Source organism: Coloeus monedula (genome assembly GCF_965178545.1).
Source record: "Coloeus monedula genome assembly, chromosome: 10".
Classification (NCBI taxonomy): Eukaryota; Metazoa; Chordata; class Aves; order Passeriformes; family Corvidae; genus Coloeus; species Coloeus monedula.
This window is the reverse complement of record NC_138790.1, coordinates 16,729,418-16,746,182: the sequence shown is the minus strand read 5'-3', so window position 1 is coordinate 16,746,182 and position 16,765 is coordinate 16,729,418. Positions and strand designations below refer to the sequence as shown.

Sequence of the window (16,765 nt, the reverse complement as noted above, 5' to 3'; positions counted from 1 at the left end):
TACCACCACAGATGTCCCTGGGAGCACCTCTGTCCCCAGCCAGCCAATTGGGACCACAGCCAAGACCACCCCTGGTACCTCCACCCCAACAGAACCAGAGACCTCCAGTGACACTGCAGGTGAGTGCAGACACAGGGCACCTGGAGGTGGTGGATCAGGGTGGTAAATCCCCATGGGATCTCCCATCTTGCTCAGCCAGGTGCTTGGCTTCTTCCCCCAGGGGCCACCCAGTCTCCAGGCTCTGCAGGCCAGCGGGTAGCCCAAGGCTGGGGACCTGTGCTGTGGTGTGGCAGTACTGCTGTGTGGCTGTGCCATGGTGTGACTGTACTGTTGCTGTGCCCCCAGCACTGAGCCTGCATGTACACACCCTCTGGCAGTGAGACTCTGTGTACCCTGTACCCCAAGGAGGGTGACTGTGCCCCAGCAGTCCCCCTGCGCTGCTGTCCCCTGGCACTGCCGCTTACTGGGCACCTGTGTCCTGTCAGTGTGGCTGTACCCTGGTGGCTGTTGCAGGAGCCTTTATCCTGGGGCTGCAGATGTACCCTGGTGACACTCCACTCCATGCACCTCAACCAGGACAGGGAGCCTCTACCCTGCCCCAGTACCCCTGGCCGTGCACATGTCCCTGGTGTCCCTGTACCCCAGCGAGCTACTGTATCCTCACAGAGTACCTGCACCCTGGCCCGATGCCTACGGTGTGAGAGCACCTCATCAGAGTGCTGGTACTCTGGTGATGGCCTCTGTGTGCCTGTGCCCTGGCAGTGCCCCCGTGTGCCTGTTCAGCAGCAGGGTGGCTACACCCTGACAATCCTCCAGCATACCTGCCTGTGGAATGCCCAGTGCCTGCAGGCACCTCTGAGTGCTCTTGTGCCTGACCCTGAAGAGAAGGAAGCAGCTCCAGCTGTCAGCAGTACACTTGGGCTGTGGTATGCTGTGACACAGGGAAGTGATGCCTGTACAGACAGCCCAGGGGACAAACCCTCAGCCTGGAGCACGCCCTTCCTGAGCGCCGCCTGTTCTCTTGGCCAGTTCCTCGCGCTCAGACGGAGCTGGCTGTTGTCTCCTGAGGGCGTTGGCGCTGGGAGCCACCACCAAACATCACCCCTGTGGTGAAGTGCGGGGTTTCAGGCAGCCTGGCTCATCCTTGGGCTTTTTTCCATTGTCACCCTCCCCTCAGCAGGCAGAGGACGGCCACAGGAGCCAGGTCTGTGGTAGTGGTGGCCTTGCTGGCCTGCCCTGCCCACTTCTGGTGGCTGCTCTGGGTCGAGCCGTGCAGTTGATGTCTGCTGGGCATTGCAACAGTCCCTGGGAGTGTCTGTGTCAGGTGGAACCCCCTGCCTCGCTGCCAGCACCTGGAGGATAAAAGGACCCACCTGGATGCTCCTCCTCTGCTGGGTGAAGGAGTCCTGGAAACCCTAGTGCTGGGGCTGTGGGGAGCACTCAGAGCGGTGCCTGCAGGGGTTTGTCAGCTCCTGCTCACCTGGACATGGCTGGGCAGAGAGGGGGGCTGTCCCTGCCCCTGCCCTGGCCCCTGCTGCTGCTGAGCCTCACCTGCCTCACCATGCTGCACCTCGCTCTGGGTAAGGGCTGAGTGGGATGTGATGTTCTCTACAGGGTGGGTGGAGAGCGGGGAGCATCATTCCCCAGGGTGGAGGGGATGGTGTGCAGGGGATGGAATGCTGTGGGGGCTGTTTGCTGCTTCTTAAATGGGAAGCAGAGGTGGACTTGCTGCTTCTCCTTTTGTGAGGATGAGGCCCTTCTGTGCACCTTCTGTGCTCACCTGGCAAGGGCTGGGGTCAGACCTTTGCCCTTCGCCATATTTTTATTTAACCAGCTGCTGTGTGCAGGGAGGGTGTGGCTGCCAGGGGATTTGGAAGTTTCTGGCTGGGTTGGCTGAAAGCAGATGGCAGCCTGTGTTTTGGTTTCCCATCCTCCTGTGAGCAGAGCCCCAGACTCACCGGGTTTGTGCTGGGATCACTGGGGAATCCAGTCTGGCATCCCAAAGCTGCTACCTTGCAGACACCCCTTGACAAAGGTTCAGGCAGCCACGCTGTCCTGCCCATCCTTGGAGAGGGTTACAGATCCCTGGGCTTCTCTGGGGACAGCACACTGCTCTGGTAGAGAGTCCCTAGTGGAAGAGAGGACGGCTCTCCTGTGTCCCACCCCCTCCCCCCAGAGCTTTTGTGGGTCACGGCACGTCTCTAACGGCTCATCCTGAGCTGCAAGCTGGGATTTGTTCCTTTGTGGGGCTGCTTCCCCCGTTGCCATTATTTACACCCACCGCTATCAGTTCCTGACTATCTGCAGTGCAGAGGGTTTGTGTAAACTGCTGCTGCTGCATTTCCAGCCCGTCTCACGGTCACCAGTTCCTGCTTGGCTCTTCCTGTCAGACGGGTTTGTCTGACTTTCTCCAGGTGGAATGGGTCTTAGGACTGGCGCCTAGAGGAGTTTCTGTCCTGAAAGCAGCAATGGCCATGGCTTGTTCCTGCTTTGCCAGGCTGGGGATTTACGTGGTCTGCGTGGCTGATATCCATTGCAGAGATCCGTGTGTTTGATCCATGCAGGATGGGCAACTCCCACTCCCAATGCTCCATGCCTGATGTGCAGCTCTGAGTTCCTCAGGGAGCTCACTGTGGTGGTGATCCTGCACCATCCCCAGCATAGCCATAGGCTCAGCCTTTCACCACCAACCCTTGTGCATTTTATTGTCCCAATTCTTTGCAGAGGTCACTGCCATGGATGTGACAGCAACTGTGTCCCCAGCTCTCCCTACCTCCTCAACACCTATGGAGAGCTCAACACTGCTGCCTACCACTGACTCCATCAGCACAGCCACCCTCCTTTCCTCCAGCCCTGAAACAGAAGCCTCCACCCCAGAGGGGTCCGGCACATCCCCAGAGACTGGCAACACCTCACCGCCCACGGCGCCTCCTCCCACTGAAACTACAGACGATTCAACTGAGGCCTTGACAGCCCTGACAGACACCACAGGCAGCCCTGTTATCAGCACATCAGACCCCATGAGCAGCCCCTCTTCAAGCTACACTGACATCTTCCCCTCAACTATGGAGTCGACTCCAGGTACCCTGACAGTATCTGGGACCCCCACTGCAGCTATGAGTGGGTTCAGCCAGGGGGCACCTGGAAGGTGGGGACATGATCAGGGTGACAAATTCCCATGGGAATCCTGGGCATGTACTTGGGTGGCTTCACATAGGTGGCTTCACTTAAGCCTTTTCCCAGCTGCAGGAGCATCCTGCACCTCTGCAGACAGCACTAACCTTACACTGCTTTGCCCAGGCACTGAGCCCTCTTCCCCTGCCACCAGCTCAGCCCAGACCTCAGAGGTTACCCTCAGCACGCCTACGGACCTGACAACGCTGCCGCCAGTCTGCCCCTCTGGCTCGTCCAACACCAGTAAGTGCAGTGCCTGTGGGCATCACCACCCCCAGCATCAGTGCTCGGGGCTAGTGCAGGGGGTCCTGGAGCCCCACTGCTCTTGCTTTACTCTCAGTGTGAAGGTATTGATGTTTTGGGGTATATGTGGTTTGTTGTACAGTGGGAGACTTGTTCTCCTGACAGTGTAGCGTGTCCATGACACAATTAACCTGGGAGAAGGTCCCATGTCTGTGACAGCAATCCTGGAGAGAGACCCCCCAGGTTCTCTGGCACAGCCCAGGGTTCAAGGCCAATAACTAGAGCCCTGTTTTTAATCCCTAGGTGCATCTCACCTCTTTCTGTCGCTGCGGCTAACCACCCCCCTGGACCTGGGGAACACCACGGTGCAGGAGCTGGTGTTGTCCCAGGTGAGGTGCGCAGGAGGAGATCCCACTCTGCATCTGACAGCTGTGGTTCACTCAGGGAGGGGGTCGGGCAGCCAGTGGGAGGGGAATGGCTGCATCTTGCATTGAATGTCATCCAGACCCCTTTCAGATGAAGGGGAGACCCTCCTTTGGCTGCCATGGTCCAGGATCAGCCCCTTTCTATGTGGGAACAGGGGACAGGAACAGTTTGGTGGCTGTTTGATGGCTGTTCTTTCCCCCAGCTCCGTAAGGACCTGCAGACGGCATTCCCGTGCGCTGCCCTGTCACTGGCATGGCGAGGGAGGAGGAGGACCTGACCACTGCCCCTCGCCCAGCCTGCTCCTGCCTGGACTGCCAAGCCACCTGCTCCCAGCTCCTCACTCCATGGTGGTGCAGGCCCCTGGGGAATCCTCTACAGCTCCTCTTGAACCTGGGGCTTCCCATCCCTCACTCTGCACCCCCAGAGGACCCCCAGTGCTGCTCCTGCCCCTTCCCACAGCCTGTCTGTAGAGCCCGAGCCCTCTCACCACCCTGCTCCAGACCTGGTTCCTGTGGTGGGACCCCCTCCAGCTCTGCTGGGGGGCTGGGAGAAGGGAACACCACAGGACTGGGCTTTTACATCTGGGACTGAGCTGGCTCAGCCATCAAAGCCACCCTGGGGACAGAGGAATGGGAGGAAGGAGACCTGAAGCCCCCAGGACTGCGGTGCCCAAGGCTCACCTGTGGTATTGCTGACAGAGGAGAACACCTGTGCCAACACAGGCTGGGCAGTAAATAGAAATTCCATGTTTTCTGTGTCGAAGTGATGACTTCTGCATTTTCCAAGTTGTCTCTCCTGATTTTCAGCTTTGCCATCTATTAGAGGTACCAGTGAGGAAAACTTGAGTCCCGAAATCTTTGCGTGGAGAGATGGGCTCAGGGCTGTCCCCTCCCGCCAGGGGCTGCTGCAGGCATTCCAAAGGATGGCTCGGCACCCTGGCAGACTGGGGGGTCTCTGCTTTGGAGCTTTCTGCCCCATGACACCCCACAGCTGCAGGGGCAGCTCTGTGCACTCTGGGGCCGTGGAAATCCCGTGGGCTGTGCTTCTTCCCTGTTTTTTCCAGTCCCCAGCTAAGGAGACAGCCGCAACATCTGTCCCCCTGCAGCAAAGTAATTTATTAACTGATTAATTAACCAGATAAAATCCAACTGAAGCAATTATTAGCCTAAGCAAGCCACCTTGCCTGGAGTTTGAAAACTGAAATAATTAGCAAAATAGCCTTTTTGCGTGTCAGGGGTTGTTTTTGGCTGATCCCTGCTTCTCACTGGCAGGCCTCACTGCCCCAGCACAGGGAGGGCTGGGAGGGGGTGTGTGGAGCTGTGGGATTCCTAACCTGGGGACTGCTCTCAGGCTGTCTGGATTTTCAACCAGCTGGGAAGGAGCCAGCAGCTGGACAGGATGGGGAGAGACACCGTGGGATCACCCAGCTGCCTGCCAGCTCACCGGGCCTGGGAGAGGCTGGGCTGGGGCTGGAGGCTGTGCCCAGGCAGCTTGTCAGGATACTCCCATTTGGGATGCCCTTGCATTCCAGGGTTGCCCCTTTGCTCTTTAGGATGCTGCCTGACTTTTGTGGGCTTATTGGGCTCCTCGAGACTGAGAGAGGTCCCTTAGCAGCCGGGAAAGGAGCCGGGGAGCAGGCAAAGCCTGCTGGAAGGGGTCCCTGTGCTGGCTGCCTGGTGGGGTGCTGGGAAAGAAATCCTTGTGGTCTGCCTACGCCTTGGAGCTGGGCCAAGAGTCCTCCCACGTCGCGTCCCACTGGGCTGTTTTCTCTGGCTGTTGAATCCATAACTTCAGACCCCGGGACATGGCCGGGCGCCAAGGCCAGGGTAATGGAGCCAAACTGCGTCACAAAGGGAGGAAAAGGTCCTGAAGTGCTGGGATGAAAAGGTGACCAGGGTACCCACTGTTCTCTGCTGGCACAGCCGCCTTCCACCGTTATTGTGGCTGGGGAGCTGTGGGGGGAGGAGATGCTCTGGTCCCCTCTGCCCCCGCCTGGGAGGGAGAAGAGGGTCCCACTGGGGGGATGTGGCATCACTGCAGTGGTGGCACAGAGCTCTGACAAGCCCCCGACACTGCCCGTGCTCTCTGTGCTTGCCGTCCTTGAGGTGCCACCTTCACCCCATGGCTGCTTGCCTGCCATAGACCCCTGACGAGGGGCTTAGGAGGTTGGATCCAAGTCTTGCTGCTTTCCCAGTCCACAAAACAATTCTCAGCCTCTTTGCTGTAATACACTCCAATCTCTCAGCATTGTCCAAACGAACAAATCTTGTGCCCAACATGAATGTCACCTTCAGAGGACCTGGCAGCATCATGGGGTGCATCTCAAGATCCTTGTGACTCCAGTGTCCCTTCCAGTGTCCCTGTTCCCTTCACCCCTGCTGATGGCTATAGCCCAGCTCCCACTCTGGCATCAGGGTGTTGCAACACACCCAGCATGCCAAGTCATCCAGAACCTTGGGGTTGATGGATAACCTGGTTTCCCCCACTGCCACCCCTGAGCCCTCTCCAAATGCCCTTGCCAGGAGGCTGGAGGGGAGCCAGTAGGAGATGCTGTGTTCTCCACAGGAACAACCAGCCCATTAATTCTAGGAAAGCTGATAAGGCACTGTGCTGGGCCATGCTCTGCCACGCTGGACAGTGCAGAGCCCCTGGGTGCTGGGATTCACAGAATTGCCCCCTGGATACAGGCTCCTGAAGGGCTCCAGTGCTCACTTGATGCTTTGGTCTTTGGTAACAGCAGATTAAATGACTTTTACAGGAACCAGTGCTTTGGCAGGACCTTGGTTTCAGGCATAGCAAAAAGATCAGTGAAAAGCCCCTTCCCAGCGTGGTAACAGGGTACTGTCCTCAAGATGAGGCATCCCTTGGTGGCTGTGGGCTTTCTTGGGAAGATGTGCCAATGCCTGAGCAGAGGGATGTTTGGTTTGTCACCCCTGTGACTCTGCTGGGAGATGGGCATTTCTGGGGACAGCATGGGCAGGAGCAGCAGACACAAGGGTCTCCAGACAGTTCTGGCCCCTGTGGAGCATGGACAGGAGCTTGCAGGCAGGCTGGGGCCAGTGCCTTGCTTCAGTCGAGTTGTTTTTTTCTATGCTGAGCAGCACGTTTGCAACAATCCCTGTGGTTCCCACCACATTTTGCACCTCAAACGCCATCTGGAGCAACTCTCTCCAGCGTCAGCATGTATTCCCTGTTGGGGTTGCTTTCCAAAGTGATACAGCATTGTCAGCATGGGCAGGAACAACTCTCCCACGGCAGGTTTACATCTCTCAAATCCTCCATCAGCCCTGGTGTGGTCACTGCTCAGGTGGCCACTGATGGGTCAGTCACCCCATAATCTGCAGTGCTGATTGCAAGACCCCCAATGCACTGTCCCCCCCAGCTTTACACCCACACTGGCATTTTTGGTGGGGAGGTGTTTAGTTCCAGGTGAGCGATGCTCCCCCCAGTTTATCGCCTGTGCGCTGTTCCTGCTGCCGGGGGTAATGCGTGGGTTTCACAGGACGGGGTTCCATCAACCGTGACCTGGCCTCCCCTGGCATTTCCCCATCCACACTGCCCTGGTGGTGGGCCGGGGTGTCACTTGATGTGCTGCTTGCCCGACTCCAGCAGGACACTGTGTACTGCCTAACACCCCTCATAACACTTTGCAGGAGTTGCCTGAGGGCATTTCTGGTTGAGAAGTGTTTAATTGACTACAAAACCATGTAGTGGTAGGAGTTTGCATAATGCTGTTCACAGGGGAGCTGGCAGCAGTTTTCAAGGGGGCGTGCAGGAATTGCTGCTCCAGGAGGAGGAGGGGGGCAAGACATAGGGGTGAAGTGACCCAGGGGATCCCCATAGCAGGAAAGGGGGTCCAGGTTTGTGCCTTTTCCTGCTCCAGCCTCTGGGGATGCTGGTCCGACCTTGCAAAGAAGCTTCCCTGAACAATTTACCCCCTCACAGTACCCCAGCACTGCTGTGCCCAGACTGAGGTGCAGGTTTCAAACCCCACTGGGGTGTGCTGGGGCTCTGAAGTGCTTCCAGTTGCAGCTGGGCATTGAGGGGCTCAACTGACACCCCAGGGCCTGACCCCAGCCATATTTCGCCCTGCTTTATATAACCTGAATCTGCTCCTGGGGAGCCAAGTGGGGACTTGTGTTCTGCCTTGTTCTGGCCTGAGACATGGCTCAGCTGGTGATTTTAGTGCCCATGGTGTCCTCACAGGCATGGTGACACCAGCTGGCACTGCCTTGTCACCACCACACACTGCTCTGTGGCCCCATACCCTGCATGTGGAACAAGTCCTGTGGAGTCCGTGGGGTGACTGCCATGCCACTGTTGGCAGTGCCACACACTGCTCTGGGCTCAGCTTCACCTTCTGGTGCTGGCAGCCTGGGGAGCTGCACCAGGCTGAGCCCTGGTCCCTGGGGAGATGTGGGTTCCTGCAGGGGTACACCCCAGCCCATGCCCCACCTGAACAGGGCATCCAGCCCTTGGGAAGGGGAGGGCTCGACCGGAAGGGAAGGAAAGGGAAGGGAAGGGTGACAGGGACATTGGAGGGAAGGGACCGGGGGCGGGAGAGCAACCTGCCTCCTTCTGTCATACCTATAAATAGGAGGGAGCAGGAGCAGGAGCACCTGTGGGACTCCAGCTCTGCAGGAGAAGCAGGCAGGGAGGGACGGAGGGAGCTGCTCCTCACTGCTCTCTCCTCCCTTTGAGCTTCCGAGTGCTCTGCCTGTGTGGAGGCCTGAGGCATGGGGACCAGGGGATGGACGCTCTCCACCTTCCTGGGATGCTGCGCATGGATTCTGCACGGTATGTCCTATATTTTTCTGCTAGCCCATGTGCTACCTGAGCCCTGTTGGGGTGCAGCAGGTATGCTGTGAGATGCTTTTCACTCCTGGCTGTACTGGAAACTCCTCTTATGACCAGTCCTTGCAAGGCATTGCAGCCAAAGAGCTGGAAAAGCGTTTTACAGGGCAAGCATCACCCCGAGGGGCTGGTTGCAGGCGTGGAGCTGTGGGAGACATGAGAGCCCAGCCCGGAAGCCTGCAGGCAGTTGTGTACCCCTCCAGCAAAGGAGCCAAGGGAAGCCAGCTGGCAGAGCAGGACCCAGGGATGCTTCCATCCCTCCCACATCCCAGGAAAGAGCAAATGCTGGTGCTCCATGCTGGGGCCCCTCTTGCACAAGCTTCCCATGAATGGGTGTGTGGGGTAGATGGTGTTTCCTGCTCCACATTGAAGAATTAAGATAAAACAGGGATTTACTGGGGTGGAGTGGGCCAGACTGAATGGGAACGACTTGACTGATGTGCTTTGTTTTCCCTGAGATGGGGAAGGAAGCTGCTGAGCCCCTTTGGCTGAGGGGGCTGGAACAAAGAGCTTATTCCAGCCAGGGAAGATGACAATGAAGCAGCCTGATGGCAAATGGGTCTAGCAGAGGATGGACCCCTCGAGGACTGGTCTGGCAGAGGAGCTAATATTCATTAATGACCCTGCACAAGCTACGAGCTAACGAGCTGAGCCGGCGGTGAGGTTGGAGGCACCTCTGCTGCAGGGAGATCTGGCTGCCTGTCAGGGGGAACCTGAAGAACTGGAGCACCGGGACTGGGAACAGGCTGGGGCTGTCAGGCTGCGGCAAAGCCCTGCTGGATCTTGCCATCGGGGTGCCCTTCGTCTCCTCTAATTGAAGCTCCCTAAAGCCAAGCGTCAGCAGATCCACCCGGCTCCTCACGGAGCCAACGGTGGCAGCTTGGTCTCCCAAGAGCCTGCGTCCTAAAAATAAGACTGTGTGAAACGTCACCCATGGGTGCCAGTAGGTTCTGGGAGACCCGTCTGGGATGTGGGCAGGTGTCTCCTCCTTTCAGCAGAGCTCCTGGATGTGGGTTAAGATTTTGGCAGCAGGAGGAGAGAGCTGTAAGCAGGGCTTGGTCCTGGGAGCTTGCATATATTCCCTCCATGGGCGGGGAACCCCTGGTGCCTTCACTCAGCTGGAGGCAAGAGGGATGGGGGCAGGAAGAGGCAGGTGCCCAGCCCAGGAGAGTTTTATTGAACCTGCTTTAAGTGCAGCAGATCAGAATGCATCTGCAGTCAGGGAAGGCTTCCCTACGCCTTGGCTTTCCTACCTGACAATGGGCTTCGGGTAAGGTTATTTAAATGTCCCTCAGACACCCAAAAGGTGAAAAAACACAGAACCTCCCCAGGCTCTGCAGAAGCGACTGTGCTCAGAGCTGTCCCTGCAGCGATGGAAAGTAGGCTGAGGGTTGTCCTGGGGTGGCACAGCTCCACAGACACCCCTGGGGCTATGAACCAGACTTACTGGGCTCCAGCTCTACCTGGTGGCTGAGCACCCCAGTACCATCCCCAGCACGACTGGACTGGGTTTCAGAAGCTGCTTTTGCCTCCATGCTTGCACCAGTGTCTTTCTCTGACCTGCAATGAGTTGTGTCCTGTCTCAGCTCCTGGCTGCTAATGCTGGGGCTGCAAGAGGTGCTGTGCAGTGATGTGCCTAAGGCAGCCCAGGCTGCACTCCTTGGCTTTTAATCAGGGCCTTGTAAGGCTGTGGGATGAGGCAGAAGGGGTTTAAGAAGTGGTGGGAGGTTTGTGATTCTCACGGAGACGTGTCTGAGCCTGGTAGGCTGCCAGCTCCAGCTCCCACTGTAACGCTCCACTCTGTGCTTCTCTGCAGGGCTTGGGGCTGTTGCTGCTGTCCCTGTCACTACCGATGGGCCCTTTACTGTGGGGACAGCTTTCCCCATCACAGCAGAGGACGAGAGGCCCCATACCACACTCACTGCAGAGATGAGCATTACAGCAGCTGATGCTGAGACCTTCCCTCCCTGGACTGAGACAGACCCAGTGACGGTGATGAGTGAATACAGCTCTACAGTGCCAGCTTTGGTGAACGTGACCAAGCCCCCTAACACGACTCAGAGTACTGAGGGAAGTTCAGCTGCTCCCACTACAGCCACAGCTGCTGCCGCCATCACCACGCAGCACCCCGCTGTCACCCCAGAAGCAGAGCATGATGAAATAGACATCCCTCCTGATGTCCCTCTGGGGACCACCCCTGTCCTCGAGGATGTGAAGGAGGACATCCTTGCAAACAGAGAAGACACAGACCTCAGTACTGGCAACACCACCCCTCCACTGGCTGTCACCTGGGTGCCGCAGCCAACTGCTGGTGTCACTGTGCTGCTGAGCCAAGGGCTGACCACAGCCAAGGGAGCAGTCGAGGAAGGTGTAACCCTCCCTGAAGCTATTCAAAGTGAAGCCAGTGCCAACTCCTCGGGCCCCAGTCCCGACGCCGCTGGGGAGCTGCTTCCGACTCAGCAGGATGGAGCAGTAGGCGGGGTTGAGGGCATTAACCCAGAGCCAGCAGGAGAAATGGCCCCAGTTGGTGAGGAAAGTCCCTTGGCTTCAGAGTCTGGAGATGCAGGAGATGGAGTGAATGGTGGAATCAGCACAGCCAGCTCATCCCACCTACCTCCAGAGAGCCTAGTGATGTCAGGAACAGTGGAAACCCCTGAGAATTCCTCCCTCCTCCCTGGCCAGGCAGTGCTGAGTCCAGACTCTTCACTGACACCATCCAACGGTGGGGATGGGCAGGGTGTTCCCAGAGCGTCATCAGAGGCTTCTGGTTCAGTCTTGTCACCTGCAGCCAGCAGGGCACCAGTGGCACCTGAGGGAACAGAGAACACTGCCACCTCACTGCCAGCTCCAGAGGTTCCCAGTGATGCACACAGTGACACGAATCTCCCAGTCTCAGCCACTGTGCTGCCCGCAGGGGATGTGGGAGCTGTGGATCTGGCCAGTCCATCTCTCCAGCCTGCCCCATGGCAGACCCCCACTGGAGAACAGCCACTGCTGCTTCCCGATGCTCTGACATCCCCCACAGACATCCCCAGTGCTGCCGGGGCCACTTACCCAGCCCCAGAAGCTGGAGCCATCACCCTGCCTGAAGCTGATGGTGCAGCAGAGACACCAGCAAGTCCTGACCTCACTACTGGCCCAGAAGCACCTGTGTCTCCATCTCTCAGGGAGCCACAGCCAGCGGGGACGCCAGCTGGAGCTCCCCAGGAAGCCGATGGACTTGGCACTGGCTTGAGTTCAGATTCAGATGCCCCCAGCCCAGCGCCTTCTGTACCTGATGGACTGGCATGGCCCACTGCTGGGATCCAGGGTCAGGGAGCTGAGGGGATAGGGGACATGGCACAGGCAGGAGGTCCAGGGGATGCCAGTCCCTATGAAGATACCCAGAGTGACATGAGTCCTCCAAGCCTTCAGCCCTCCGCATCTCCTGCTGATAATGGAGAGCTGCTGACTGGAGGAACAGAAGACTTGGCAAAGGCTGAACTTTCCCCTCCACCAGCACTTGGGGATGGAACAGAAGCAGGAGAAGTCCCAGCACTGGGACAAGTGTCTTCAACTGGTCCTGCACCTCCCAGCAGTGCTGGAATGGAACCTGATCTCTCAGGGTCTGAAGGAGCAGGGGACCTGCCTGGTGAATCTGCCAGTGCTCCTGGGGCTGTTTTCCCACCCCCAGAGTCTGTGTCTGGCCCCGTGTCTGAGGCAGAGACACCAGTGAGCCCTGACCTCAGTGCTGCCCAGGGAGCACCTGGGTCTCCATCCTTTGGTGGGTCACAGCCATGGGGGACAGCAGCTGGTGCTCTCCCGGGAGCAGGCCTCCCTGGAGCCAAAGGACCAGACACTGACTCAACTTCAGCATGGGATACCCCCAGCTCAGCAGTTCATGGACCAGTAGGACCCCAGTCACCTGGCCTTGGGGACCAGCTTGGCACAGATGTGGGGCTGCCAGCAGCAGAAGGGCAAGGAGCCGGCATGGCAGAGCCAGCACTGGAAGGAGCAGGCAGTGGGATTGAGTCTGAGCCATCCCTGAGCTCCACCACAGGGAATGGAATAGCAGCTGGGGTGGATCAACTGCCTGGTGCTGGTTCCCCATCCGGTATCGCCTCTCCCAGTGATGTGGTGGCAGCACCTTCTGTGTCAAGGGGTGATGAGGCAGGACCCATCTCATCCACAGCCCCTGGCCCTGACAGTCTGTCCCCGGCCTCTCCAGATGGTGAAACTGGCTCAGGACTTGGTCTGGTGCAGGGGACTGAGAGTGCAGGGGATGTGGCACAGGCAGGAAACCCAGAGAGTCAAAGTCCCCATATGGAGACAAATCCTTCAGCTGTCAGCCCTCAGCAGGACCTCACTAACACCGGAGAGCTGCCAGCAGAAGAAACAGGGGATATGGCAAATGCTGAACTTTCCCCTCCACCAGCACTTGGGGATGGAACAGAAGCAGGAGAAGTCCCAGCACTGGGACAAGTGTCTTCAACTGGTCCTGCACCTCCCAGCAGTGCTGGAATGGAACCTGATCTCTCAGGGTCTGAAGGAGCAGGGGACCTGCCTGGTGAATCTGCCAGTGCTCCTGGGGCTGTTTTCCCACCCCCAGAGTCTGTGTCTGGCCCCGTGTCTGAGGCAGAGACACCAGTGAGCCCTGACCTCAGTGCTGCCCAGGGAGCACCTGGGTCTCCATCCTTTGGTGGGTCACAGCCATGGGGGACAGCAGCTGGTGCTCTCCCGGGAGCAGGCCTCCCTGGAGCCAAAGGACCAGACACTGACTCAACTTCAGCATGGGATACCCCCAGCTCAGCAGTTCATGGACCAGTAGGACCCCAGTCACCTGGCCTTGGGGACCAGCTTGGCACAGATGTGGGGCTGCCAGCAGCAGAAGGGCAAGGAGCCGGCATGGCAGAGCCAGCACTGGAAGGAGCAGGCAGTGGGATTGAGTCTGAGCCATCCCTGAGCTCCACCACAGGGAATGGAATAGCAGCTGGGGTGGATCGACTGCCTGGTGCTGGTTCCCCATCCGGTATCGCCTCTCCCAGTGATGTGGTGGGAGCACCTTCTGTGTCAAGGGGTGATGAGGCAGGACCCATCTCATCCACAGCCCCTGGCCCTGACAGTCTGTCCCCGGCCTCTCCAGATGGTGAAACTCGCCCAGGGCTTGGTCTGGTGCAGGGGACTGAGAGTGCAGGGGATGTGGCACAGGCAGGAAACCCAGAGAGTCAAAGTCCCCATATGGAGACAAATCCTTCAGCTGTCAGCCCTCAGCAGGATCAACTGCCTGATGCAGGTTCCTCATCTGGTTCAGCCTCTCCCAGTGGTGATGTTGCAGCACCCTCTGTTTCAGATCCATCCAGCCTGGGTGCACTCGAAGGAGCAGGCAGTGTTGCTGAAGGTGCTCAGCCCTCCCTGGGTGCTGGCACTGGCGTCCTTCCTGCTGCAGAAGAAGGGGCAAGTGAAGTGGCTGGTGGTGGAGGGTCTGCAGGGCAGTCCCAAGTTCCTACCGGAATGGGACCAGCTGGTTCAGAAACCCTTGATGGAGAAACAGGAGATGCATTGCAGTCTGCATCCTCTTCCTCGTCTGCAGAGGGGTCTTCATTACCTGGGAGGACAGGTGAGGCTGCTGGTGAAACAAGCCTTCCTGGAGCTGCTGGAGCTGGTGGTGACTTGAACACAAGCTTGGAGGCTGCTGGCTCTCAGGAAGCATCTGTGTCTACCTCTGGCACCCAAAGTGGTGCCAGTACTGAACTTTCTGATGGAAAACTGAGCAAAGTTGATGTGGTGGAGGTGCCTGGAGGAGGCTTGGTGAATGGGGAACCTTCCCCTGGTGCCAGCCTGGTCCCAGGGGCTCCAGACAACAATGGCGTTTCCAGTGGCATGACCACCTCAGTGGCTGCTTCTCTGCTTCTCCCTGGACATGGGCTGAGCTCAGGGCTGGCACCTAATGGGGACCCCAACTCTGCCCCTGGCACCCAAAGTGGGAGCAGGCCCCTGCTGCCAGTGTCACCAGGTGGGCTGTCAGAAGAAGCTGGAGGTGCTCAGTCGTGGTCTCTTGAAGATGAGGTGGCCTCAGGCATGCCAGCACCTTTGGGAGAAGCTTCCCCTCATGCTCCCATATCCCCCAACGCTGCCCCCGTGCTGCCTTCTGCTCCACAGAGAGGAAATTCTGCAGAGGGGGCGTCTGCCAGCCCTGGGCTTTTGGCACGTGAGTCAATAGTGGGGTCCCCTGCAGGTGGAGAGGGAGAGCTGGGGGCTGCTGTGCCAGGGGGCCCTGCCTTGGTCCTGCCTCCCCCCCAGCCAGGAAGCCCCGGAGCCCCCTCTGGGGATGCTGACAGCCCTGTTCCTGGAGAAGCGAGTGCTGTGCTCCACGGAACGATGGCAGTGCAAGGGGATGCAACCAGTCTGCTTCCCAGTGCCGCTGGATCCGGGGCACATACGGAGACTCACTCCCCACCTGGAGGGAGTCCAGGGCTCCCTGGCCTTCCTCCCGCTGGCATCACTGCTGGCAGTCCCGGAGCAAAAACCCTGGGGCCAGGACCTGCTGGTGGCTCATCACCCGCTGCCCTGCAGCCATTCCTGGGCAGGGAGCTGACCACCAGCCTGGCAAACAGAGCCCCTGCCACGTCTGGGTCGAGCCTTTCTGGAGCCTTCCCAGGCCAGGGGGGATCCCAGGGCGGGTTCCCAGCCACTGCACACCCTGCCACACCCTGCAGCCCGACCCTCGCCGGCCCAGCCCCACCAGCCCCCGTGCCCAGGGGCAGGGAGGTGCTTCCCAGGCCAGGAACAGCCACTGTCACCTCCCGCGCATCATCCCCCGTGGTTCCAGCTCCACCAGGAGGGCCAGCAGCTGTCCCAGCCCTGCTGCCCAGTCCCGCAGGTATGTGATGCTCGAAGAGCAGCCTGGGTATGACTAACGCATCCAGTTTCCTGACGGACCATCCTCAGGGACATTCAGTGCCTAGAAAACAAGGGATCTATTTGAAGACAGGACTCTGGGGGAGACACAGCATGAGGAGCCCCTGCACATGAGCTTGCACTGTTGGCAGGGTGAGCCTGCCTTCAATACAGTCCCATCAGCTGGAAAACCCATTCCCTCCAAGTGTTTTTTTTTAACAGACATAAATAGGGAACTGGAGGCTGTAAAATCTCTAGAGTGAGCTGTGGGTGTTTAATTTTGTACTGTCCCCTGGCACAATCCTTGTATGATGTTCTTCCCCTCCTAATGGCAGTGTCCCAACAGGGCTGGTTGAAGCAGGGGACACTTACCACAAAGGCCATCGTAGCAGGTTTAGGGCAGCTGTGTTTGAGTAAGGCAGTGAAAGGGGTGGGAACAAGCTCCCGCACAGGAAGGTGACATGCAGAGTGTCCCTGGAGGCTACTGGCAGTGTCCCCCATCCTTCTGCTGCCCAAGCTGTGTCGCAGTGGAAGCAAAATAATTTCAGCCCTTTAAAATTTTTGACACAGACCAAAGGCTTTGCTGTAAATGTGGTTTGGTTTTACTGTTTGTTTCTTTGTTTTCTTTTCCAGTTCCAGCTGTGCCCCTCTATGGGTATGGGGCAAGGGAAAATGATCAGGAGTACGTGGAAAGGAGAGTGGATTTTAATTCTCCGCTTTTCAAGCCTGAGACTGGATTCCCATTTGGGAAGACCCTGCGCAGCTCTCTCTATGTGAGTCTACTTGGGCTTGACTCGTTGGGCAAGCGGCCATCACCCAAAAACCTGGGAGAGGCACCAGGGACCAGGTGCCTGGGATGGGACTCTTGCAGGGCTGAAGCTACTGGGATGCTGCTGTGGTCTATTTGCAGCAGGAGGTGACTTTGTGGCCGTTTCAGCAGTGGCAGGTGGTGGCTTTCCTTGGGTGTTGCTCAAAATGGACTTGGAAATGGGAGGGCTGCTGGTCCTGATCTCACCTGATGGAGGGATCCCTCTGCTCAGTTTACAGACAATGGACAGATCATTTTCCCAGCCTCGGACAACAGCATCCTCACATACCCCAACCCTCCTCCCAGCGGCTTCAATGGCCACGAAGAGGTTCCCATGATCGCCGTGTTTTGGGACAATGCTGACTTCTCCAGAGGTGTTGGCAC

At 58.2% G+C, this 16,765-nt stretch overlaps 1 protein-coding gene across 1 annotated transcript; it reads left to right on the top strand.

The window, feature by feature from the left end:
- The first annotated feature begins 1,066 nt into the window (after positions 1-1,066).
- LOC309576720 (uncharacterized protein) lies at positions 1,067-4,624 on the top strand. The gene is made up of 5 exons (XM_082288211.1): positions 1,067-1,580; positions 2,725-3,081; positions 3,301-3,417; positions 3,721-3,806; positions 4,046-4,624. The coding sequence occupies exons 1-5, from the start codon at positions 1,487-1,489 to the stop codon at positions 4,118-4,120; spliced, it is 729 nt and encodes a 242-aa protein (XP_082144337.1). The 5' UTR covers positions 1,067-1,486; the 3' UTR covers positions 4,121-4,624.
- Positions 4,625-16,765: the final 12,141 nt, after the last annotated feature.

What these genes read in the sequence shown, in the direction of transcription:
- LOC309576720 (XM_082288211.1), top strand. Translation starts at nt 1,487, where the DNA reads ATGGCTGGGCAGAGAGGGGGGCTGTCCCTGCCCCTGCCCTGGCCCCTG. An exon ending in AACTATGGAGTCGACTCCAG is followed by an intron (nt 3,082 to 3,300) that starts GTACCCTGACAG and finishes TGCTTTGCCCAG; the next exon opens with GCACTGAGCCCTCTTCCCCT. An exon ending in CTCTGGCTCGTCCAACACCA is followed by an intron (nt 3,418 to 3,720) that starts GTAAGTGCAGTG and finishes TTTAATCCCTAG; the next exon opens with GTGCATCTCACCTCTTTCTG.